This window comes from Condylostylus longicornis, unplaced genomic scaffold (assembly GCF_029603195.1).
Source record: "Condylostylus longicornis isolate FDR11 unplaced genomic scaffold, ASM2960319v2 ptg000137l, whole genome shotgun sequence".
Lineage (NCBI taxonomy): Eukaryota > Metazoa > Arthropoda > Insecta > Diptera > Dolichopodidae > Condylostylus > Condylostylus longicornis.
This window is the reverse complement of record NW_026578105.1, coordinates 1,412,699-1,439,039: the sequence shown is the minus strand read 5'-3', so window position 1 is coordinate 1,439,039 and position 26,341 is coordinate 1,412,699. Positions and strand designations below refer to the sequence as shown.

At 22.0% G+C, this 26,341-nt stretch overlaps 1 protein-coding gene across 7 annotated transcripts in view; it reads left to right on the top strand.

Moving 5' to 3' along the window:
* The window catches only part of LOC129615555 (vacuole membrane protein 1), a 35,271-nt gene extending 11,623 nt beyond the window's left edge, over positions 1-23,648 (top strand). For 3 of the 7 annotated variants that reach the window (XM_055530804.1, XM_055530799.1, XM_055530798.1), the window contains 4 exons: positions 17,915-18,264; positions 18,428-18,709; positions 18,837-19,143; positions 19,288-23,648. In XM_055530804.1, coding sequence (XP_055386779.1) covers positions 17,936-18,264; positions 18,428-18,709; positions 18,837-19,143; positions 19,288-19,722 — 1,353 coding nt within the window. In that variant the 5' untranslated portion in view covers positions 17,915-17,935 and the 3' untranslated portion in view covers positions 19,723-23,648. Of the gene's footprint in view, positions 1-3,368; positions 3,499-4,247; positions 4,421-7,091; positions 7,134-12,455; positions 12,538-17,914; positions 18,265-18,427; positions 18,710-18,836; positions 19,144-19,287 lie in introns of those variants that run through there. The other 4 variants (XM_055530802.1, XM_055530803.1, XM_055530801.1 and 1 more) reach the window with 4 other exon arrangements.
* The last annotated feature ends 2,693 nt before the right edge of the window (positions 23,649-26,341 follow it).

The following is a 26,341-nucleotide window of genomic DNA, read 5'->3' as shown; positions in this document are numbered from 1 at the left end:
TTTGTAACTTGTTCAATTGATATTTTTCAATTTAACGTTACAAATTGAAAATGTTACACTTTGGTAGTAATTATAATTATATATACATAGTTTTCATTTTGTTTTTTCTTTATTTTATTAATTTTACAATGACCTCTAAGTATAATGGTAATCTGAATATAATATTGTTTATAATATTAACTTTACTATACTGATATTTAAAGTTATAAAGGTTAAAATGTTGATGAAAATATTTTTCAGCTTTGTTAGTCAACCATGTATTTTTGTATTGAATGTGAAGTGTTTTAAATAGAACTTGTAAATTTACTATGTTTTTTTTTTATTGATATTCATTTAAATTGGTATTTTTAATATACAAATGACCAGTTTTCGATGAATAATTGATTGTATAAATACAATTTCACCTTATGGTAATAATTAGTGTTGTTAGTGTTTAGTCCTACTTATATGTACTATAAAAAGTAATATTTTGTGTATGTATGTATGTATATTATTGTCAAACGAACTTTTTGACATTTAATTTGGGTATACATAGACTATAGAGTATGTATAATTCAATTTCTCGAAAATTTTGACAACAATTTGATATTTATGAATGTATTTTTTAAAATTGGGTTAATCATAAAGGCAATTTTTTTATAAAGATTTGCAATCTTCAAATTTATGGCAAGATAAATATGTTTGTTTAGGCAGAAATTAGTTTCAAGAACGAATTTTACTTTTATAAAGATAATATCAATGAAGCAGTCTACTGTTTATATTTTTGTTTGATGACATAAGAGATATGATTTCCTTCATTATTAAAGGGAAATAGAATTTAAAAAAAATATTGACTTAATGTTATAATTCTTTTCATTTTGTTATCATTTAAGCATTAAAAATCAATAAATTTAATGCTTTTATTTTTTGACTACTTTTACTTTCATTTTTAAAATTTCAATATAATTATAAAATACTGTCAAAACACACAAATGTACATGAAATAACTATTAAAATTATTTGTGTAAATAACTAACATACTTACATACGTGGTATTATTTACAAATCTTAATAATCATAGACTAGAGACATTTTGACGCGAACGTAAAAAAAAAAAAAAAACTAACAGAAAAGAAAAACGTCATTCCATTTTCATAAACAACAAAAAAATGTTATGATAAAAACGTGTTTACAAAAAAATAAAATGTTTGTTTCTATGTTTCTATTAATATAAACATAATATACGCACATTTAGCCAAAATATTCAAAAAGTAATAAAGTAATCTCCTATACTCTGCATATACAATGTTTAAAAGAAATTTCTATTTCTTATTCTGTACAAGTTTTCTTTTTTAGTTTCTTTAATGTTTATGACTTTCTTATATGTATGTATGATGAACAAGTTCTTAATATAATGCATAATTTAGCATTTAATATTTATTAAGAAAATTATATGAATTACTTTAATAAAATTTATCATAAAAATTTTTATTTATACATACATATTTTGTAATTTTAGGCTTTAGTGAAATGTTTTCACTATGTAACTTTAGTAGTATGAACTTCAAAGATTTTTTTCTAAATTTAGAATATCAAATTTAAAGTATAACAATTCAGAGAGTCGAATATTATTATTGCAATTACCGAGTGGTATAAAAAATAAAAATATGTACAATTAAATTCGTTCATTATAATTAAATGAACTCATTATAAATTAAAAACAAGTACCTACTTAATAATTACATATACGAACAAATGAGTAAAGCAGAAGTTTATTGTGCTCGTAAAGCCGAATATTAAAGAAAAAAAAATAATTTATTTCTATGTACGTACATAACATACATAGGTAAATAGCAAATTTGAAAATTCTACAAATTTACTCAAAATTATGTATAAATTTATTTTTGTATGAAATTATTTTTAAAACAATTCATTTTCTTTTTAAATAAATAAATTTAATCCATTGAAATTATCCAAAATAACCATTCGATTGCAATTCATGTACCAATTTCCGTAAAAAATGATTGCTTAATTATAACGTTATAACGAAAATTAAATTACAAAATTTAAAGTTAAATTTATTTACATACGACTACACTATAATAGAACTGATCTATGCCTAAGTATATTTTTATTGTATTAATGGACATAACCGTAACTGCTCTATGGCAAATTCAATAGCATAGAATAGAGTTTATGTACATAATGTGCATATATACATATATCTACTATATTATTATGATGACGATTTGCTTATCTCATACAAATAATAATAAAGAATAAAAGACAGCAACGACAACGCTAACACTTTGCAAAATATGCATAATTTATAATATGATTTGAAATTTTGTATTATGCTTTCTTTAAAGTTTTCTTGAAATTTTTCTTTTATTTTTTTTTTTGTGTGGCATTATGATTTTAAGTTTTCGTTCTAAATAATTATGATAAAAATGTATAACATTTTGAAATACTGGATATAGAATACAGAAAGGGAAAACTATATACGACAATAAGTAACACAGGGTGGTCTCTTTAATTACATTATCTGCTGTATAATGCAAATGCAAATGTTATGAATTTTTCGGTAATGTTTTGGAATTGTTAATTGATGTGAATGTGTAAAAATTTTAGGTGTAACTATATTCAAAAATGACATTTTTATAGGCAATTTGAAAAAATTATAAACTAGAATTCGGTTGAGGAAGAAAGGCTGATTACATTTGTTTAAATTTTTTCTCAAATAATTTTTAAATTTTAAAAAATATTTCAATAACACCGAATAGTAAAAAATTTCAAATTTCATTGCTTCTAAATATGTATATCAGCTTTTCGTTGATTGTAGTACTTGTATATCAGCATATGTCAAGTATATGCCAGCTTGGTTTCAAAGGTGTTATTAAATTTTTTTTTAAAATTTACTTATTTTTTTTTGTGCTTTCTCGTTCTTTTAAAAAATTAAAAATCAAAAACAATATCTTTAAGTTAACAGTCACTGTAACAAAAAAAAAAAATTAAATAATTTTAATATTTTTCTTTTTTCGTTTCTTTTTTTTGGATTTATAATCAGGCGATAACATCGTCGTTGTTGTCGCTATCGTTGTAGTCGTTGTTGTCGTGGTTGTTTCAGGTCATTTTTTTTTTTTACTTTTTGTCTGTTTTTATATTTTATACAATGTGTACGTACATATATTTTATCATTTTATTGTTAATGTTTTTTTTCTTTTCATTATTTTATATTTTAATATTACACACGGTATATCCAATGTATATGCCATTTCGTTCAAGCATATGTACATATAATTATTTATGTTGATATACAAAAAAAAAAAAAAAAAATCAAGCAAAAGCCAAATGGTTTTGTTTGCCAATATTACCATTCTCTCCTGTTTAGTATGTTTAAAAGCTTCATTATAATATGATGGTCAGACCGAAAATAAAATAAATTAAAAAAAAAAAAATAATAAAAAAGAAGACAATTTATATTTAAAAAATTTTTTTATCATGCTGTCGACTATGATGGTTTGCTGATGAAATTTAATGATTTTATTTCATTTATTAATTTTCATTACAAAAATTATTTACGTGGTTTACATTGTAAATTTTGTAAATTTTTTGTTGATTTTTGTTGTTTTCTCTGTGAGTGTATAAGTGAAAATTTTTTGAATTTATTTACACATATGCAGTACATAGACAACATATGTAAATAAAAACAAAGAGAAGAAGAAAAAAGAAAAAAAAAATAGAAAAGTAAATATAAAAATTCAATATTGATTTTTATTTTTTTAAATTTTTTAAGTTAAATAATTGTTATTTTTTCACGTGAATTGAAAAACAAAAAAAAAAAAAAGGCCGAAAATGAAAAAATTCAATGATTCAGCCACATTTTTGTGTCGGTGATAAAAAAAAATAAAAAATAAAGAAAAGATAAAGAAAAAATAATCAGTCAGACTCTCAGAGTCAGTCAGCTGATTTTTTTTTTCTTTTTACTCACTTTTGTTATACACTTTTTCATTTATTTATTTTTTTTTTGTTTTGCTTTTTACGTGGGAACATTATTTGTGATTAGAGACTGAGTGCAAAAAATATAAAAGAAATATAATCGGAGAAAATTCTGAAACAAAGAAAAATCTTAAAATCTTCTATATTTTTACAGTTGAATTGAATGTCAATATACTTTTACTTACATGCATACATAAAATATATAAATATTGTATATAGGTACAGTTATTTAATATTACAATTTAATGTGGTGTTAGTGAATTTGTTTTTAAATATAAATTAATAAAATATAATATTTTATTTTACCTGAGTATAGAATACAGGTACCTTCATAAATGTCAATAATTAATTAATAATATTGGTGATAATTTTTATTATTCATTATTTATTTAAATTTAATTTTCGTTTGTATAATATTATAATTTGGTGATTCAAAATGACGGTTTGTACAATATTACCTTAAGTATTTAATTATTTTTATTTAATTTTTTATTTGAGCGTGATTTTTTAATTTCTATCTACATAATATGCACATATATGTACATACATATAATCCATGAGTGTGTGCCTGTGTATTTTGTTAATTTTTTGTTTGATGCTATTTTATTTTTTTAATGATTAAAAAAAAATATTATGTTAATTACTTTACTATTTTTAACTTGCTGTGTTTAGAAATAAGTATGTATGTATTTTTTTTAAAATAATTTAATTATAATTTTTATTAATACACATGTATGTATGTAATATTCGTGTTAGCAACTCAATAAAATAGCTATTATAAATAATTGTTTTTATTCATTCTGAAAAATAATTAATTTATTGAGTAATATAAATACGTATAACATATTAATTTAAAATATATACTACTATAATGTATAGAATATACATACATAAAAGTTAAATTGAAATTTCAAACAAGTTTTGAATACAGATAAGTAATTAATTTAGCATTGAAATTATATAAATAAATATTGTAAATTATGGAAATGTAATATAATTAATACAAAACAAAACATTTTCATATTGGTCCTAAATTTATTTTGTCATAATATTTTAAAATATACATACATACATATATCATTTAATTTAGATATTAATATTGTTATGTTAATGTAATAGGACTTACAATAACCGAAATATATCGTGATACGTAGTGAAATCTGCGCTATATTTGTGTTCCTAAACAAATGTTGTAGATTCACAAACATTACTTACTAAATTTTAACTACGAGCAGTGATATTATTGTGATTAGCGCAGTTAAATCATATGAAATGTTTTTGCAGTTATTGTTTAACGGTATTACGTTTATAAAAATCTTTTAATATATACAACCAAGGGGGGGGGGGGCAATAAATATGAAACAATCTAGGTATTTTCTCATTGCAATACATTTTAAAAGTTGCTATTTTAAATGGAAGAAAAATGAGAAAAATTTATTCATTAGCCGGTATTATTCGATTACATTATTCTCTACCATTAAGATTAATATTTAATCTTTAATAATATTATAGATTTTCCATTTTATTTAATATATTAAGTATGTATTATATTTACTTAGTATAATATATTTTAGTGATTTCGAACATTTTTATATTTTTCTATAACATAAATTTATTTATAACAAAAATTTTATTAGCTTTTGCTTTTATGATTTTTTTTTTGTTGTTAATATTATGTTGTTGCTTAGTCTACTTGTATACGTAATAAGAAAAATTCTTCACAACGGGTGGGTACAAAGAGCAAAAATTGTTTTTGCTTTTCTTTTTAAACTACATCAGTATTTATTTTTTCTGTTCTACTTTCTTTTTTAATCTATCTTACTAGTGATCATGTGGTCATGTCAAAGATGCATGAAAAAAAAAAATAAATTGATTTTTCGCCTAACAACAAAATGTATTTTTTTTTTCTGGCTTTAAGCATTAAATTTTTTAATAATATTTATTAAGAAATAGAATGACATTTGAATTAGTGATATAAAAATCTAGAAATTCTTCAGAATTTGATGAATTTTTTATAATTAATTAATAGATAATAAATGGTGATTATAAAATTAATTTAATTAGAATTTTAAATCTAACTATTCTTATAATTTCAGTCTGAAATTTCCAATTAAATTACTTATTGATATTATTTATATTGAAACGTATATTTAAATTGTTTAGCTAAATTTTAAAAATATAAATTAATATTTAATTTGAATAATTTCAAATATTATACTATTACTTATTATACAAAAATTCTGCTATTAAAAATATTATACTACTTATTCTACATTAATTATTTAGCTATTATTTAATTTTTATCTTATTAATTATTTAATAATAATTGAACCAATTAAACTGATTGTGTTTTATAATTATAATTTGTCTTACTTTACAATATAATATGCATATGAAATTTCTACTTGCTTAACAGTGCATAGATAGGGTTATATATTAATTACAGATTCAGAGATATGGAAATGTGTTGTTATTAAACATATTTTTAGTTTAAGAAATAACAATTGAGTTCCATAGTATGTGTATAGTAATATGGTTTTTAAAATTCAGTAATTAACATATATTTTGAATTATATTTAAAAACTATATTACAACAATATGGAACTCAAAATCGCATTTAAAACTTTTTATAGCATCAATATTAATTAAATTCTTAATTACAATTTAATAATTTATTATTATTTAAAACTAAACTTCTTATTAAACGAAGAATAAGCGTTAACCTTGCAATACACACCCACTTTTATTTCATAATAAAGGTTTATCTTCTTTTTAAGAGCGTTTATTTAAATGAAATCTTATACAAATCTTTCCACAATGTGTTTATACTATACTGTTATACATCAACGAAACGTTATATAATCAACTTGTATTTATTTACTTTAAATAAAATTGTACTTATATTTTATTGCGTAAATTTTTTTTTTGAATGTAAAACGGGTAGGTCGTACTTGAAAAATACTAAACTACTATTTGTATACTTAATGTTATATATTTATTTTCAATTGTATTATTTGTGTTATATTGCTGTATTATTCTATTAAATTTTTTTATCTTTTACAAATAAACTTATTACCGAGCGCATTGCTTACTAATAAGGGAGGTTATGTGGTGTTATCAAATTTCGCATGTCGAGGCTTGTGTCTCAAGTTCAGGTAAACAGATTTTATTCACATTTTTAAACAGATTCCGATTTCATATTTTTTATCATATTTACGGAACTAATTGATGCAGTTTCATGTAATTTAATATTTAAGTTCTGGTTGCTACTGAAAGTAAATGGTGAACTTCTCAGTTAATTCGAATGGTACAGAACGAAACTGTACTAAGAGCATTTGATATTTGACATCTGATATTTGGCAGTTGACATTTCATAGGTGACTTTTGACATTTGACTGATGATCGTTGATAGGTGACAGGTGACATTTGTTAGATGACAGTTGACAGATTGAAGTTGACATTTGACAGGTTATATTTGACAGATGACAGTTGACATTTGACAGACATAAGTTGACAAGTGACATTGGACCATGTCTGTCGGTCTGGCGATCTGTCTGTTTACATGTGTATCTCAAAAACCAAACCCTACTAAGAGCTAAATTTTCATTTTCTGAGAAATATTGAATGGGATTTTACTAGTGTAAATTGCGGTCGGATATGTGCTGATCACATCAGATTTTTTTGTTATGACTTAATAAATTATCTAAAATAAATAAAATAAAATTAATAGCATATTTTATACACCTTAGTTAATGTACATACATACAATAGGAAATTATCTAAATAAAAATATAAAAAATTAAAATTGTTTGGTTATGTAAAAATTAAAAAGAAAATATTGTTGTCTTTCACATATATTAAAAATTATACTGTATAGGAGTTTTTTTGAATAGCAACTATTATAGGGAAATTATTTTGTCAACTGTAACATTTGAAATACTTGTTTTTCTCTACTCTTTCTAATATCTATTAAGTATTTATTCATATTATTTTGAAGAATTCTTTTTCTTTTGTTTGCTTGTTGTCTTCAATTGGGAAAAATTGTTTTTCGAATAAAATATAAAAATATTTTTTATATAGAAACTTTCATTACGCAGAACAATAATTCAACGTAATTCACTTATTCCGTTTTTATCATATATGTATGTATGTATGTATGTATGGAAATAATATGTTGCGTCTTACAAAACAAAAATATGCAATAAAAACAAAAAATGAGGAAATTATTATTTTACTATGTGTGTACTCGTATTGAATAAATATGTATGTATATATATGAATTTGGCTCCTACCTATACTATCTACCCACATAAATAAATAAAATTTATACTTGCCCCTGTAGATTATATATAAATTCAATTATATATACATGTACTCGTGTAAAACATATAGATTTGTTGAGGATTTCAACAGTATCTTTTTTTTTTCATATTATTATCTCTCTTTTATTTTTCCATATTAGATTAACCTAAATCTAGTTTATATTTTATTTAATTTAATATTTAAAGCGAAAAATATTTACTATAAATTTTATTATACATTTATTTACCAGACAGAATATTATGTGCGAGAAAAATACAAATAAAAAAAAAATCAAGTACATTTACTTTTGTGATAAAAATAAAAATATATATGTATATACATAATATGTTTGTAGGTTACATACATAATGGAACATAGAATTGGAGTTGCCATTTTTTTTTGTTTTTTGAAAAATTTAGTAAATGGCAAGTATTAATTTTGTAAATGGCAAGAAAATTTAAATAACTGTTAAAGAATGATGCATCTGGTTGGATAGTTCGTCAATATGAACCTTTATTCTGGATAGTAGTTTGGATTAGTAAAATTGAGATGTTAGAGTAAGACTTTCTGTAAGAAAAGAATTAAATTGTTTCATTTTTCTGAATGAAGCCCAAACAATTTTTCTCGCCTTCTTTGTATTATATTCTTGTATTATACCATAATACCAATGATATAATTTTGTGTAAAATATCTATAAAACAAAAATCGTCAAAAAAATCTTGTTTCCTTAATATTATAAGTATTTGTCGATCGCGTGGGAAATTGAAATAAAAACAGGATACAAGGGGCTCATATTTTGACATAAACAATTGTCAGAAATTGTTTTTTACCAATTATGAAAGCAGAATTATTTGTATAATTTACATTTAAAATTATTTTTAAGATTAAAATTTACTTACAGTTAGGAATTCTTCCTAACAAACATTATAAAGTTAAAGATATTTTTTTTGATTTAATTTCCTAGCGTATACACAATCGCTATATATTTTCTGGACGACAAGAATAAATAGCATTCTTATTCAAAAAAATTTATACACATGTGTTATATTATTATAATATTAAAAAAATTGGACATCAACATTGCGTAAAGTCTATAACGCATATATATACATATATGTATAAATTATACACACTTGCTATTAATTTTAAAAATAGTATATACATACATTATATAAATGTTAAAAAAGTTGATTTTTTCTGTCGGCATTATCCGGTCTCTATACTCGTAATGCTCGTATATTATTTATACAAAATAGTCTGAATTTATGATAAAAGTAAAATGAAATGGAATTTTTATATATTTTTTCTTTATTTACTGTTAGTTATACATGTATATGTTCAAACATAATGTACTTATAGAAACAACCGGCTTACTAATTACAAATGATGATTTTTCTTAATAAAATTCATTTTGTTTTATTAATTATATTTGAAAAATTTTAATACTACTCCTGATCATTTTGTAAAAAAAAAGAAAAATTTATCGTGACTAGGTAATATTTTTCGCCAACCAATAAAATTTATGGTTTTATTGATGATGAAAAATGCAAATTTAATTACCTTAATGTTCCCGTTTTTCCTTAAAAAAAAAAAACAAACACTAAAAATAAAAAATTGTTAATAGAAAATTTTTTAGAAAGTCTAATCTTCTGTTTTTTTTAATAAATTTGCTTGTCTTAGCTAAGAGTGCTTGTGGTGAGTGAGAATGATCATTTTATAGTCTAGTCTTTTTGTTAATAACAACAACAAAAAAAATCTAACAGTGGACTAAATAATTTTTGTCTTTTATCATTGTAAATTTTTAATAAATTGGAAAGCAGAAACATTTGTCAGAGTAAAATTTTTTTCTTTTTTTATTTTTTAGTTTAAAATTTCTTTCTTTAATAGAGAACTGTTCTATTTATTTTTATAACAATCTCTAGTAAATGAAGTCAATTAAATTTTTTTTGATACTCTTTGCCAAAAAAAAAAAAAAAAATTTTTTTTTTATAATTTTTGGAAATGTGCTCCGCCAAATATTAAAGTAATTGAAGTATTTTTGCATTTACATTTTGAGTTGAAATTTCTTTCCGGTTTTTTATTTGAGAATAATTTTTGTGGTTAACTGATTTTTCAATTAAATTTACAATATTAATTATAAAATTTGTATAAACAATGTGCTGCAATTTAAAAACTAAATTATTAAAGCTCAACATATTAGAAAAAAACCATCTGTATTTTCTTATCTCATTTACTACTTACTTTTCACTCAATTTATCATAATATTGTAATCTGATCGTAAAAAATAAATAAACACATATTTATACATTCATACGGGTATGTACGTACATACATGTGACAAACTAACGTGTCGTATTATGTCAGAGCTAGTAAACATATCGTAATTTATGAATCTGAATATAAAAATATTTTTTCTATGAATGTTTATATTGTTCTGTATACAATATATATAAGATTTACACTTTTAAAACATATGGAAATTACTACATATATCAAATATAATGTTAAAATATTTTAATTATGTAAGAACCTAGAATATGAATTTTTAAATGATATACGATTTTACGGTCAAACAAAGCAATAATTTGTTTCGAAATAAAAATGGGGTCTAGTAGCTAATAACCGACCAATAGATAGTACGTTTGCTGAATTACTTGAATGTAATGAAACAAGTATATAGTTTAAAGTATAAACAACACGCGATACAGGTCAGAAATAGTTTTTACCAAGCATTTATATTTATACGGTAAACGACAGTTATACAAAATCATAGCGGCAATTATGTTTAAAGTTCAATTTTTTTTATAATAATGTAGCCACAGATCGGATTTGAGAATTATGATTTTAAGTTAAGAAATTATATTTAACAAATTTTTGTTATTAACTGTTAAACAATTACCGGAAAAATCGACAACTGAAGAAAAAATATATTTTTTTGATTTAGTTGCACGACAAAATAATAAGTCATAAAATTATTAATCTCTATTATTTCATGTTACACATACATACATACTTAACACTTTATCGACCAGTTGTTGTTAAGGTTGCCACTCAGTAAGTACCGGCTAAGTCGAGCCCGTATTTACTCCCAGTACCCGCTAAATTTTCACTATGCATTATGTTTGTCTTATTCTTTTTGTTATAAAAAGTTATAAAAAGAGCAACCCACTGACAAAAACCGTCGATAACCAAAAGCCGAAAAATAGGCTACCGGTCGATAAAGTGTTAAGTACATAATATTCTCGTATCACTCACACTTTTTAAATAATTTAACATATTACATTAGAATTAGACCAGAGATAAATATATATAAGAAGCTCAAAGTTTATTTTCAAATTTACATAAATTTATTAAATTTAAAAGAAGAGCCACAAAATTTTAAATACATAATTAATTTATTTTAAATTGTTGTTGTTTCTTCATAAATTTTATATTAAGCGTTTCAAGCTTTGATTTAAATATTTTTTGTGGGCAAATTTTAAAATATTTGTTTGAAGGTTAAAATAAGTTAAATTTTTATTTTTTGTTGGTATTGTGTATTAACTGGTTTACAAAAAAGGCGCCATAAACTTTAAATTCTGACTAATACAAGAATAATTTTTTATCTATTAAATTAAATATTAATGCTATATACTTATATATGTACACACATGTTTATACTGGTTTGAATATTGTGGAGGTTTTTTTTAATCTGACAATTGGATTTATTCTGAACGATGTGAACTTTAAACGTTATCGGAATCATAAAAAAACGTGCTCATTATAAATTTTTTAAATTAAAAATTTCTTATCAAAAGTAATAAAAAAATCAACTACCTTAGAATGTTTTATTTCCAGTAAATTTATATCACATATGTCCATGTGTGTGCATTCTCACTTGATTATTTCAAATCTTGTATATTAGATCAAAGGTAAAATAATATTACAATTAAAATAACAAAAAATTATTTGAATTGCTGAATTTTAAATGCCCATATAAGTAATAATAAATGTATAGTTAAAAAAAAACTAAAAATAAAATTTTTTAAACTTGGGTTAGTTTGGGTTAAAAATTTATTTTACAATATAATTTTATTTTATTAGGTGTTTTCATTTGAATAAGATTAAAAAACTTTATTATCGTTATTTAAATTATCAAAAAAAATAATATAAAATGTCATTATTACGATAAAAGCGAATAAAACAAGTATGATTAAGAAAGTGTAAAATGAGGAAATGTGCTTTTTTTGGTGTACAGTAATTATATTACAATATTATGTAAGCAATTGTTTAAAACTTATTCAGCAATTACTCGTTCTTTGGTTGTTTCTTTTGAATGCACAACTTTTTATTTGTTGTTTGGAATTGTTTAAAATAATTTTACTGTCACGTTTTAAAAAAATGTGTAAATTAAAAAAAAATAAGTAAAAAAAAAAGTAGTTGTACAAAGTTTGTTTTTCTCAGTTATATTGAAAATTATTGCCGAAACAAACAATTTTAATTGTTATTGAGAATTGGGTACGGTTTTTCTAAAGTTCCAATTATGTGTAATAACTTCTACTTATATTTATAAATTAAATTGAAAAGTACGCTCATAGAAATTATTATTTATTTTTTAAAAAAAATCTGCAAATTTTAAAATTAATGTTCTCATTAAAATACCTACATATCGAACGTTTAAAACAGAACTGGACTAAGTGAATTTCTCTCAAAAAAAAAATGTTTTTTTTAAACAATATCCTATGTCACTTGCATGCTGAACGCGAGAGTGTATGCCTCGTTGATGTATTATAAATAGTTCGGCTTATAAACCATTATTCGCACGTAACAATCCTATGTCCATTATTCGCATATTTATATATGAACATAGGATTGTCATCTAAAATTTATGCAAGTACTTTTTATCTTCCGAGAATTTAAATAGAAATTAAATTTTGATCTTTAATTTGATCTCCGGAAGAATTTGCAAATTGTGATTTATAGAATAGGTTTGCCCTAGGCAATAAAATATCAATTTTATATAAGTAAGTAGAATAGATTAATGTTCACTTTGCTAAGAAAATTTTTCTGAAAAATAAATTTTACTTGTAATGTAGGATATTGTTTTATAAATTTCCGATAAAATTACAGGATGTATTTTGTTGAACTAACAAATATTTTAATTTCAATCAACAATCAACAATTTTTGTTTTGATTATGAATTGTAAAATTATTGATTAATAAGATTTCCTATCAAGAAACAATAGTGTTAAATTTTTTTTTTACTTTTTCTTTTATTTTATCTGACTCAATAAGTTCGTTGTTTGTTGAAAAGAAGCGAAATGATTCACCATTTTTGCTTCTTAACTGATACGCACTCGGTTAAAAAATATTTTTAATTTTGATTTTGAACTAAAGCAGTCGTGTTACATTTTTGATTTAGTCTATTTACCTATACAATTTTATTTGAAAGAGTTTATGTATTGTTTTGTAAGAATCTTAAATCTTATGAATTTTTATTTTTTGATTTTATAAAAAAAAAATTTAATCAATTTCAAAGTCCACCAACACTTTTTTTTTTCTTTTTTTGAATACCACATGTACACGTCAGTGTATTACACTTTTTTTTTCTGATTTTTGATTTAAAAAAAAAAAGACACGTCATTTAACGGTAAGTAAGTAATTTATGTGTTTTTAAGTGATTTTTTTATCATTTCCGATTGTGCTTGTTTGGCTGTTAGTTAAAAATTAAGTTTAAAATTATTTATTGCTAAATTTGAATTAAAAAAGTAAAGTTAATTTTGTATCGATATTGGGGCTATTCAATCGAAATCCTTGTAAATAGATTTGATATTTTAAGTTCTTATTGAAGAAATTTATATTGTAAGTTTTTTTTAATTAGTTATTAGTAAGTGATCTACGTTTCAGTGAAGAAGATAGCAATTTATTGCATTTGAAAGCAGATATATTATGCGAGGTTTTTAACAATTGTTTCTATTCTTTTAATAGTCTGATCATAACACACTCTGCGACTGCTAATCTTTGCGGTTAAATAGTAAAAATATGGATATCAATATTTTTTACGAATGCGTGTGATATTATTTTGAAAGATCACCTTACTCTGGTACTTATTTTGTTTGTCTTTGTTTGGCAAAGACAGTACTCCACAAATTTTTAATTAAAATTTAAATAAAATTAAAAAGCGAGCTTGTTAGTGAAACTTTTGAATGCATTTGTTTTACTTTATCGTATACCAAATTTTTCGTGCTGACATTTATTATGAACATCAATAAACTGATGATCGTGTCAATAACGTGAATCACTTGCAAATGGCAGTCATATGCAAGTAATCTTTTTCAGCTGGAGTTTTTTTTTTTTATTATTAATGATGTAAAAATCATTTTCTTCCGTCTCTACATCTTAATCAGTCATTTTTAACTATTAGTTTTTGTCATTGCAGCAACACATGAACCACATGCATTAGCAACAAAAAAAGAAATTCACGAAAGTTGAATTGAATTTAAATACTTTTTATGCTAACGTCATAAAGTCTTGAAATTCATGACGTGTGCAAATTGTGTGCAAATGACAGTCTGGGAAAGTGTCTTAGAACTTGATCTAATGGCTATAATATGATGTGTTCGATGTTTCAAGTTTTCTTTTTTTTTTTGGAACATACTTCGTGTACACCATTCAAATTTATGTACATATATAAGTACATATGTATGATGTATACCAGCAATTCATATATAATTAAAAAATATTTTCTTATATAATTAATTTTAACTATATTTTAATATTAAATTTTAATATTAATTTATTGGATGTTTACAAGTAATAATTATAGTTTATCTTTCGTAATTATTATGAAAATTATCTCTGCCAAAAAAAGAAAAAAAAAGAGGAAAAAAAAATTTTTACATTTTATTAAGTTTAGTGAACCAAGAAAATTTTCATTGCCTTGCGTTTTTATTAAAAACTTGTCACGCGATGAAGCAAGATTTATTTGAAAATATTTTCAAACTATAAAGGTCAAATAAAGGTCAAAAAAATAATTAAAAAAAAAAAAAGCGTGTTGTATTTTTTTTTTTTTTTTTCAAAAAAAATTGTCGTACATATTTTTCATTTTTAAAATTAATTTTTGAATAAATATTTAAATATTTCATTTATAAAAACTTAATGCTATACAATCAATTGACAATATTTATTTATTATTTGAATATAAATAAATTTATTATAAATATGTAGCTGTTTTGTTTATGTGCATGTATATAGAATATAATTACGATTATTGATTTTTAATTTCAAATTTTTAAAAATTTTCTTTTAATCTAATTTTTATTTCTAATATTAAAATATTAAAATTAATTTAGGTAATCTATTACTTCTTATATTAAAATACCATTGAAGTGTGTTAACTTTTAAAATTTAATTGTATTAAGATGATAAAAAGAAAGCCATAAAGAAATTCAGGCCCAATTAACACTTTTGTATTCATTATGTAAAAGTTGAAAAAAGTATTTTGGAAAGTAATAGCAATGTTTTATTTATGAGAACGAAAAATTTAGTTGTTCTTAAATAATTTGAAGTTCCTTAAATTCCGTTGCGATATACATATAAATTATTTTAAATTTAAAAAATTTAAAAATTTTTCCATTAAGAATCATGTTATCAATTATTCAAAATTAAGTAAAAAATGTTTACTTTCACAATTATCAAATTTCAATAATGAAAATTTTGTTATTTGTTCGTTTGTTTTATTCTTCTTAATTAATATAATTTTCAACTTTTTTTATATATATTGTTAAAAAATTAAATTTCTTGTTTTATTTTCAAAATTTAAAAATCACGCCACTTAATTAATTTAATTTTGTTTCATAATTGAGATTCAAAAAAAACTACACAACGGCATTTAAAATTCTTTCATTACGCATTTTACGAATTTGATTTAGGCTTTGTTCTTTATAAATATTTTGATAAAAAACGTGGTGAACGTGCTAGAAGGAAATTGCTCGTCAATAATACAATAATTGCTTGTTTTTAATCTTCTTGTAGTTTAAATGACTAAATGATATGTTTAAAATTTGAACCATTGCTTAAATTATATGAAAAGGATCTATATTTATAAGTATAAAGCAATGGTACTCGTATATGTAAACCAAGACGTCATCAAATTCTAATCATATTCAAAATATGTAGTCAACGTTTAATCAATTTTTTCTTACAAAAGATTTAATATTTTAAAAGCATAGTTTAGTAATACTTTTTAAACGTTCCCTTAACCTTAAAATAAACTTTGTTTTTTTTTTTTTATAAATACAATTTTATAATCAGTAGGTAATGGGTCCAATAATAAATTTTTACAATAAACAAAATTGAGCAATCTTTATGCTAGCTAGTTTTATAATTTAAGTACATGTTAAATTGTTCGAATCTCCTGATATAACTATTATATTAATTCGAGCAATATTATATTATTCTATTGTTAATATTTTTTTTTTTGTGTTTTTTTAATTCTTATTATATTTTAAAAATAACAAATATGTATGTGTATTTAAAGAACATTATTTATTTAGTTTTTTTTTTGTTTGGTCATCATTTCATTCAAAACACACAATTATATAGTCAACACTTGACTCTTTTTTGGCACTACCGCACCATTTCTTTTGTTATATAAATTCATATATACATATATACTTTTATATTTCAAACTGTTTACATTTTATTTGAGAATAAATGTTATATATTAGTACATAAGTTATATGTATGTTTTAACAAAATACTATAACAATTTAGCATCCAAAATTATGTCCCACAGAATGTATGATTCTTTAAATGTCATCAATATGATGAAATTTAGTGATTCGCTTAATATGAACATATTTCTATAAACACATTATAAGTGATATTATATAAATATGTAAACAAACAATTCCTCAATTATAGTGTTATAAAGTGTTATACGTTTAATTCTTAATTTTTTATTAAAGTACTTATATCATAATGCATTTGAATGCTATAACAATTTTATAAAATTATTTTGATTTATTTTATTCATTATTATTATATGAATATATTTTTTTAAAATTAATTATAATAAATAGCATTTTATCAAATATTTATTATTGGATTAAGTATTATCATAAGTGTATAGTTTATTTTGGAATTGAAAAAATATTAAATATTTAAACTAGATGAACTATTAGCTGTAGAAAACAAAATATGTATATATGTATATACGTATACATATATACATATCTATATTTATTTTGAAGATTCACAAGATCACTTTATTTTTAAATTTTGAAAACTAAAAATTTACAATTCCCAAATAAACTGTAGCTCATATTCATAGATTATTCCAATAAATAAAAAATATTCAAATTTTCCAATATAATATTTTTTGCAAAAATTAATTTTTTTTTAATAATTTTAATAACAATAATAATAATAAACGACCAGATTGATTTTAAAAATTAATTCTATTTATTGCTTATTCAAATTAATTTTATAATTACAAAAATTTTTATTTTTTTTTTTTTTGCTTTTTCTAAGTATTTTTTTTTTTTTTTAATTAATTTTGTTTTATTTTATGTTCGCATATAAATTTTTATTTAAATTAAATTCAAAACGAAAATTCTAAGAAAAACTAATATATTTATTTATTAAATTGCAGTTACAGAGGCTGGGAGTTAAAATGTCCCAATTGAAACATCAGGAGCAAGCTGATTATCAAAATCGTAAAGCTGTTAATAATAATAACATAAATAAAAATTATAACCATAATAATCATAATATGGGAAATCAAAATGTTAAAAAGACAAGTCAAAAAGGTGGCGGTAATATAAATGGCGGTTCACCAAATGGTACTGGACCAATGGCTACAATAGTAAAAAAATCATCTGCTAAAAATAAAGAAAAAGAACGTGAAGAAAGAGAGAAAATAGTTTTATGGCGAAGACCATTTCAAACAGTCAAATATAGTACATTAGAATGTACAACCCTTATACAAATTTATGGAAAAAAGTAAGATATTTCTTTTAATAAAATTTCAAGAATACCATAGAATCTACTAAAATAACAATACGATTTTATATAGATTTTTTAAAATTATTTTTTAGTTTTTATATACGTTTTTCTTTGAAACTAAAATTAATTTTAAAACTAAATTATTTTTTACTCGTTTCAGATTACTTGAACATAGATTAGTTTTACTTGGAGTTTTAGTATTAATAGCTTTATTAGGTATATTATATAATGTCCCTGGGCGCCATCAATTAGTAATAGAATCGATTCGTTCACAATCATGGTTTATATTATATTGGGTTGGATTGGGTGTTTTATCATCCGTTGGTTTAGGTACAGGCCTTCATACTTTCTTATTATATTTAGGGCCCCATATAGCAAGTGTTACATTAGCAGCATATGAATGCAATGCATTAAATTTTCCAAAACCACCGTATCCAGATGAGTAAGTTGACTTTATCTTAAACCAATAATGTTTTTGATAGAAAATTTTTTCTCTATATTATAGAAATATTAACAAATACGTATACATTTATCTAATTAATATTTATAAATTTTTTTTAACTTTTTAGAATTATTTGTCCGGATGTACCTGATCAAAGTATTACACCAAATCTGTGGAATATTATGGCTAAGGTACGTTTTGAAGCATTCCTTTGGGGAGCTGGAACAGCTCTTGGTGAATTACCACCATATTTTATGGCTAAAGCAGCACGATTGTCTGGTATCGATCCAGATGATGATGATGATTTAAAAAAATTTGAAGAATTACAAAAGAAACAAAAATCGGGTGATTTAAGCGCATTAGATAAAGCAAAATTATTTATGGAAAAAGTTGTAGAAAAAGTTGGATTTTTAGGAATATTGGCTTGTGCAAGTGTAAGTTTAATATTTAGTTAGTTACTAAAATATAAAATGACTAGTCAATATAATATAAATAAATTACCACATATATGAAAATGTATATGGAAGTTTATGTGAATATTTTGAAGATAAATTATTAATTTTACTTTTTATTTTTAGATACCGAATCCATTATTTGATTTAGCTGGTATTACTTGTGGTCACTTTTTGGTACCATTTTGGACATTTTTTGGTGCAACCTTATTAGGAAAAGCCGTTATAAAAATGCATATACAAAAAATATTTGTTATAATTGCCTTTAATGAATCATTAATAGAACGTGCTGTTGATTTAATTGCTTTGGTGCCAATATTTGGACGTAGATTGCAAGAACCATTTAAAGCATTTTTAGAAAACCAAAAAACCCGTTTACATCGACAGAAAAGTCATCCTACATCAGAATCCGGTAATCTATTGGCGAAAATATTCGAAAAATTTGTGATAGCTATGATATGTTATTTTGTTATTTCTATAATAAATTCATTAGCTCAGAGCTATCATAAAAGAATTCATAAGAAAGGTGGTAAAATATATAGGAAAATTGCAAAAGATTAAAATGATTAGGTTAAAATATTTAATAAAATGTAATTTTAAAAGTATATACATAATTATGAAAATATAATAGTAAATATATATAACGTATATAATTTTACTTTAAAAAAAAAAGAAATAAAACTTTAACCATTGCAAAAATTAAATTAAACTTTTAAAAGATATTATTAATAAATTCCTTTATAATGTAGTTAAAAATAAATAAATGCTAAAAGAAATTCTGTAAACATTTAATAAAGATTCCGCAAAATTAACTCCTTTACTTTTTCCGATTCATAAAAGATGTTTACTTGATAACCTATATTAAATTAATTTTTTTTTGTATGAAATGTTACTTTTAATTTAAGTCTAAGATTTTTCATTTGCTAAACGCTATAAATAAATTAGTTTGAATTAATGCCAAATGAATTAATGCTTTTAAATTTAATTGGGTGATTAGGTTTTTTCTCAAAACTGAATTTTTAAAGGACTTTTAGTTAATGGAGTCAAAATATCTTACTTTATGTTGTTTCACATTATTAATTTAAATATACATAAGTGGTTTTGCAAGTGATATTAATTTGAATGTAGAACTTCAAGGAAATTTATCGGCAACTTTTTTCTAAATAATACAGAAATTTTTTTTAAAAAATATTGGAAAACAAAATAATAGCTTGTATAAGTTGTCACCTGGGGCTATCAACTGTATTACCGACCATGTTGTATTAAATTTCTAGCAAAATACGCTTCAATAAAACCATTTATTGGAATTAACTCATCATACATATTAAAGTAAATGTATAAATACCTAACTTTTAACATTTTTCAAGAATTTTTATACACGTTTCGAATTTGAGCCTACCTCAAATTAAGAAAGGGCAACAAATTGAGATTGTTAATTTTTTTTAAATTAATATTCAAAATTTAAATGCTAATTTCCTTCTGTTATGAACAATTCAATAAAAAACTATAATTGGTTTTTCAAAAAAAGATTTAAGAATAATAAATCTTCAGAATATTTCCTCTCTATATTATAATTTTCTCTTTATTTACAATTAACTTAAATGAAAAATGGTGTTCAAAATATATCGTTACTTTATCCAAATTAAATATTTTAACATCTAAAATAAAGAATATATCCGTAAATAAAAAAACCCCAAAATTTTGCTTTGTTTTTGCTTTGTTTTATATAATATTCAGACTTATAAAAATATAATATTTAATTAAACTATTTACATTGCGCGCTCTTAATAAATTTTATTCAACGTTGTTTTAATTCAAACATTTAGATTAGAATATTTTTAATATACATCTATATACTCAATAAGGTATAATTTTATAACTATAAAGAAATAAAATATAAACGCAAAATAACAATATCGGAATTAAATAAAAAGAAAATGAAAGTTTTTAACTCAATGTACCAATCTTATATACTTAAACGTATTAAATATAAATTTCACATCTATTTAATTAATTGATTTTCTGATTTTTTTTTTATAATACCAAAAAGTTTCGATTTGACTTAAATTGCATCATTTTTTATTAAAGCTTTAGTATTATTCAGTATGAGCAATCTTTAAAATTTAAAGTGCAAAAATTTTTTTTGTTTTTTCAAAACGGCTCTAGTGTTGTATAATTGAAAATAATCACAATTTTTCAGATAACAATTTATATAATCGTAAATGTAATTTAACAATTATGTGGCTTCTTTTTAAGTATATTACCAAAAATAAAAGCAAAAGACTGAAAACATTAAAGAAATAAAGCAAAACTCTTTCTTAAATTTGAATTTATCAAAAAAATTACCAATTGTATACTCTTTTATGCCAAATTCTGCTCATACTAATTATAGGTGGCTTTACAAATTAAAAACCTTTTCTTCTAATTATCACAATTAATGGGATTTAATTGTATAAATTAATAACCACGCTGAAATTTCGATAAATCCAAAAATAATAAAATTTGGTCTTTATAAAAATGCGTTATTGGATTATAAAATACGATGAATAAATGAATCGAATAGTAATTATAAAGATGTTAATTATATTTAAATGATAAAAATTTCAAAAAGATATTAGAAAAAATTAATATTGAAAAACACAAAAGTAAAAAAAAGTTAAAAAAGCATTCGTGAATTTATTGTGTTTTTTTAATGTAAGAAATATAAATTTCCTTTGAGCTTCAATTATACAAAAATGTATCAATTAATTCAAAGTTTTTATTGTTTTAAACACCGTATTAAAAAGAAATTCTTTATTCTTAGAGGTCGCAATTTAATGTACATATATATATTATAAATAAAGATATGAGCATAATATACAAGATAATATTGTTTAATTGAAGCTTAAAAAGTTTTTATGCTATACATTGTTTTACAATAAGTATTCATTAAATAAATTTATAATTTAACATAAGTATCAAAAAATGATGTGTAAAATCGATTGATATTTTGCAAATGAAATTTTTTAAAATCCGTAAATTTATACTAATATAACAATATAGTATTGTAAAATAAAAAATTGTTTTTAAAATGTAAATTAGAATTAAATGACACGTCTAAATTGATACAAAAAAAAAAATGCAAAGAGACATAATAGAAAAAAAAACCAATATACAAATAAAATTTAAAAATAAAATTAAAATTTAATTTAATAAATTTTTATGAAATAATTATATGATATTTAAAAAAGGCATGTATATTTCAACATACATATTATATAGAAAATATTTTACCTTGAAGTTAAACAACTGATTTATCGGGACAAATAACCCGCTATGATATCGCAAGCAATTCGCATTAAATAATATATTCTCAATTCGCTGGAAATAAAAAAATTTTAAACATATAATAACTTTACAAAATAACGTGTACCATTCGTCCTAAAAAATGAATAAATATAATTTACAGGTTCTATTATGTATGGCGAATTATTCAATAAATTTGATGAATGAGATAGTTTTGTATTATATATGGCATTGTATATTCGACGTGAATTTGTCACAATTTTTTTATGATATTTTACTTTAAAATATTATCAATACATAATAGTAAAGGTTAGCGAAATCTGAGGCTCTAGAGAATTCGACGATCTTAAGATGAATTTGTTATACATAATAGGCCTATTTGTTTAAAGGTTACAGAATATCCATTTTTCATTATTAAATTTAAAAATTCTAATAATTTTTAGAATCATTTATAACGCAGAACAAAACATTAGTAAAATAAAATATTAAAAAGTTTTTTGATTAAGATGATAGTATATGTATGTAACTATGAAAATAGTATATGTAATAATAAAAAAAAAAGTATTTTCGAATTGTTTGCAAAAAATTTGTTTTTAAAATCAATTTCTTTCGGTAAACCAGTTGGAAAAGTTGACAAAAAAAAAAAGAGAAAAAAAATTAATAAAGAGTAAATATATACAATTGTAATAGAAATACATATACATATATTAAATATTATTTAGATTGTGAGTTTGTTTTTGAATGTTGTATAATAAAATTTGATTTAGTTGGTTTTTTGGGCACAGTTTGTTTTTAGAAAAAATTTGATGAAATCTAAAGAAAATATAATAATGAATTATTTCTAATTATTTAAATGATTACAATAAAGTGTAAATATTTTATTAATAAAAATATTGTCAAATAAAAATTCATAGTTTTTAGGATTTTTTTTTTTCTTTTTTGAATTTTTTCGAACTATAGAAGATTATTGTAAATTTTGTATTTAAAGAAAACAAAAGTCAGGTCTAATTGTTTTACTCTTATAATAAGTAGGTATATTTTATTTTAGCAAAATTTTTGTATGTGTAGTTTATGTTTATTCAAATTTTTATATAGAGTAAATTATTTTTGTCATATACACAACTGCATACCTTGATGTATTATGTATGTACTTTTGTTATTTGCTCGTATTATTTAAATAAACGTAATAAATATAATATTAATTTTTAATATCTTTTTCGTGATAGATAATAAATGAACATTATTTTCAAATACATTGTTACTATTATATTAAGTATTAATGAAAAATTTAAAACAATTGGTATTTTGAAATTTCTTAAATCTATGACAAATAAAGACCAAAATTTTTGAATGAATTTTTTAAGGTGAGTCAATATAGAAAGAAAGCTTTCTATCCTTTAATTTAAGTATTATCTGATATGGATGGTTTCTCCTTAAGCAAATAAATCTTCTAGCTAAATTAATTTAGCACCCTTTAAAAAAAAAATTAATTATTTTTATAAATCTTATCTACTTGGTATGTTATGACTTATTGGATTTATTATTTTTACCAACAGCATAATTACTTTTGTACTTTCTATTAAAATTTTAATATTAAAGATATGTGTATGAATTTTCATTTGTTCATATGATTCATTATTGGTTGATTTGAGATCTTATCGTATGTGTTCGTCTCCACTGACTGTTTTTAAATAAAATAATTAAATATTCAACTAATTGAATTACTTTTATTCATGTTTGGTACTCGTATAGTTAAACACAATAATTGTACTCGAAGATATGAAAAAAATTGAAGGAGCTTAAAAAATTTTGACTTTAAATACATATGAGTACCAATATCAAAATTTTATTTTATTGGATTCTTTTTGATGTTTTTGTATTATGCATAATATTTAGTTTTTTTTTGTTTTAATGTAAGTGATGAGTGGTGCCCATTCCATTTACATTATATACATATAATAAATTAATTATAAAAAAAATAAATTAAGTATCAAGTTGTAGTAAAGAAAAAAAAAAGATAAAAAAATATGACTTATTTGTTTTATTTTAAATATATAAATACATATATTATATTATTTTTTTCATATTTTAAGTATGTTTTGTGATTTTTCTTTGTTCAACAAATTCAAAGATGATAATTTATAAATAAAAAAAAAATAATTTAAAAAATATTTCTTACTTAACAGATAGCCTCACAGGACAATTAAAATTGTTATTGGTCCAATATAAAAAAAAATAAATTTTTATTAATTTACTATGAATTTTCTATTGCTCAAGGTTATTAGCGACCTAATCATTTATTAATCAATTTTTGTAAAATAAATCTGAGAAACAAGAAGAAACTGTGACAATTAATATGAAGTTAATTTATACTTGGCGTTAGGAATTGTGTACTTTTTCGACTTTAAAATTTATAATTTTTTCTCCAGTGTAGTAATAATGTGTTAAGACATTTCCCTATGAATTTAAAAGAATAGTGTTAAAAAAGATTTTTATTAAAATTTATTACAAGTTGGAAATGAAGAATTACAAAATAAAATTGCTTAAAATTTTAGATAAAAGTGGGAAGTATTTATTTTGGTTTCTTTCAAAGTTTTGAATACGTAGCTATGAATTGATAATTTTTTGAAATACATAATTGAACAACATTTAAGAATATTTTCAACTGTTTTCTGGTATATAATTGCTTTTGAAATCCAAAAAATGATACACAAAAGGTAAATGGGGTATTGAAAGAAGGTATATGGGATTTGTCTTTATATTTTGTTGTCGAAAATATTAGTGTACTTACTTAATCCAATTCTTTTCTTTAATTACTATTTTTAATTTTTTTTTGTGATATGCTAATGGCTAATAAAAAATAAGTATAATTGTTGCGAAGGTAAGTCTAGTGTTAACTTGACGAAAGTTTTTTTTTGTTTCAGTTTATACGTAGAAGAATAGCTGATAAAAAGGACTGTTTTTAAAATAAGGCGTTTGTTTTTATTTTAAAGGCAAACACATGAGGTCAATTAAGGGATTAATATTTACTAATGTTTGGTTTTTGAAATTAGTTTGCAGAGTTATAACTATTTAGCTTGGAATTTTTTAAAGCATGTATTTGATTCTGACGAAATCTTTTATTTTTGTGAATTTTACTACATTGATATCATATTGAAACTGTTTACATTTATTCGGGCTAAGAATACAAAATTGTTTTGCCTTTTCAATTGAAAATTTGCAGTTGAATTAAAAGTCTAGTAAAACAAATACCGTTAAATACTGGTTAAAGGTTCAAGGTTAAATAATTTCAATTATCAAAATGAGTTTAAATACAATAAATTATTCATGTTAAATTAACATTTTTAAATTGAATGAACTGAAATTTTTTTTCCGATTAAAAATATTTTAGGTAAATTAAACCTTTTGTTTTAAATAGAACGTTATTTTTAGCATAATGATAATTTTTATAAAAACAAAGGTATTAATGAATTTCGTCATTATGTATCTATTAATTATTCAAATGTTTAAGTCTATTTAGAATATGGAAACAGTTAAAAATAATAAAATGCGGAAGCAATTTCATTTGTTTAATGAAGGTTGCGGAACATTGAATTGTTTTTAGTTATTTTTTTTTTTAATGTATGCATGACGTCCGTACGTATAATGATTAAAACTAATGAACTTATTAGTTTTATATTTTTACATATCGCGGTCTCCCTCTATAACAACAGTTTCGTTTCGAAACAGTGGACTTTTTTATAGAAGTTATTTTCGAAGTTGTTATTTCGATTAATTAAAAATCCTTTTTTATTTAGAAGATTTTTTAAGTGGCCCTTTGACAAATAAGTTTTTAATGCAATTCTATTTTAGTTCTAACGAAAAAAAAAACTCTTTTAAAGCACAAAATCAAAAA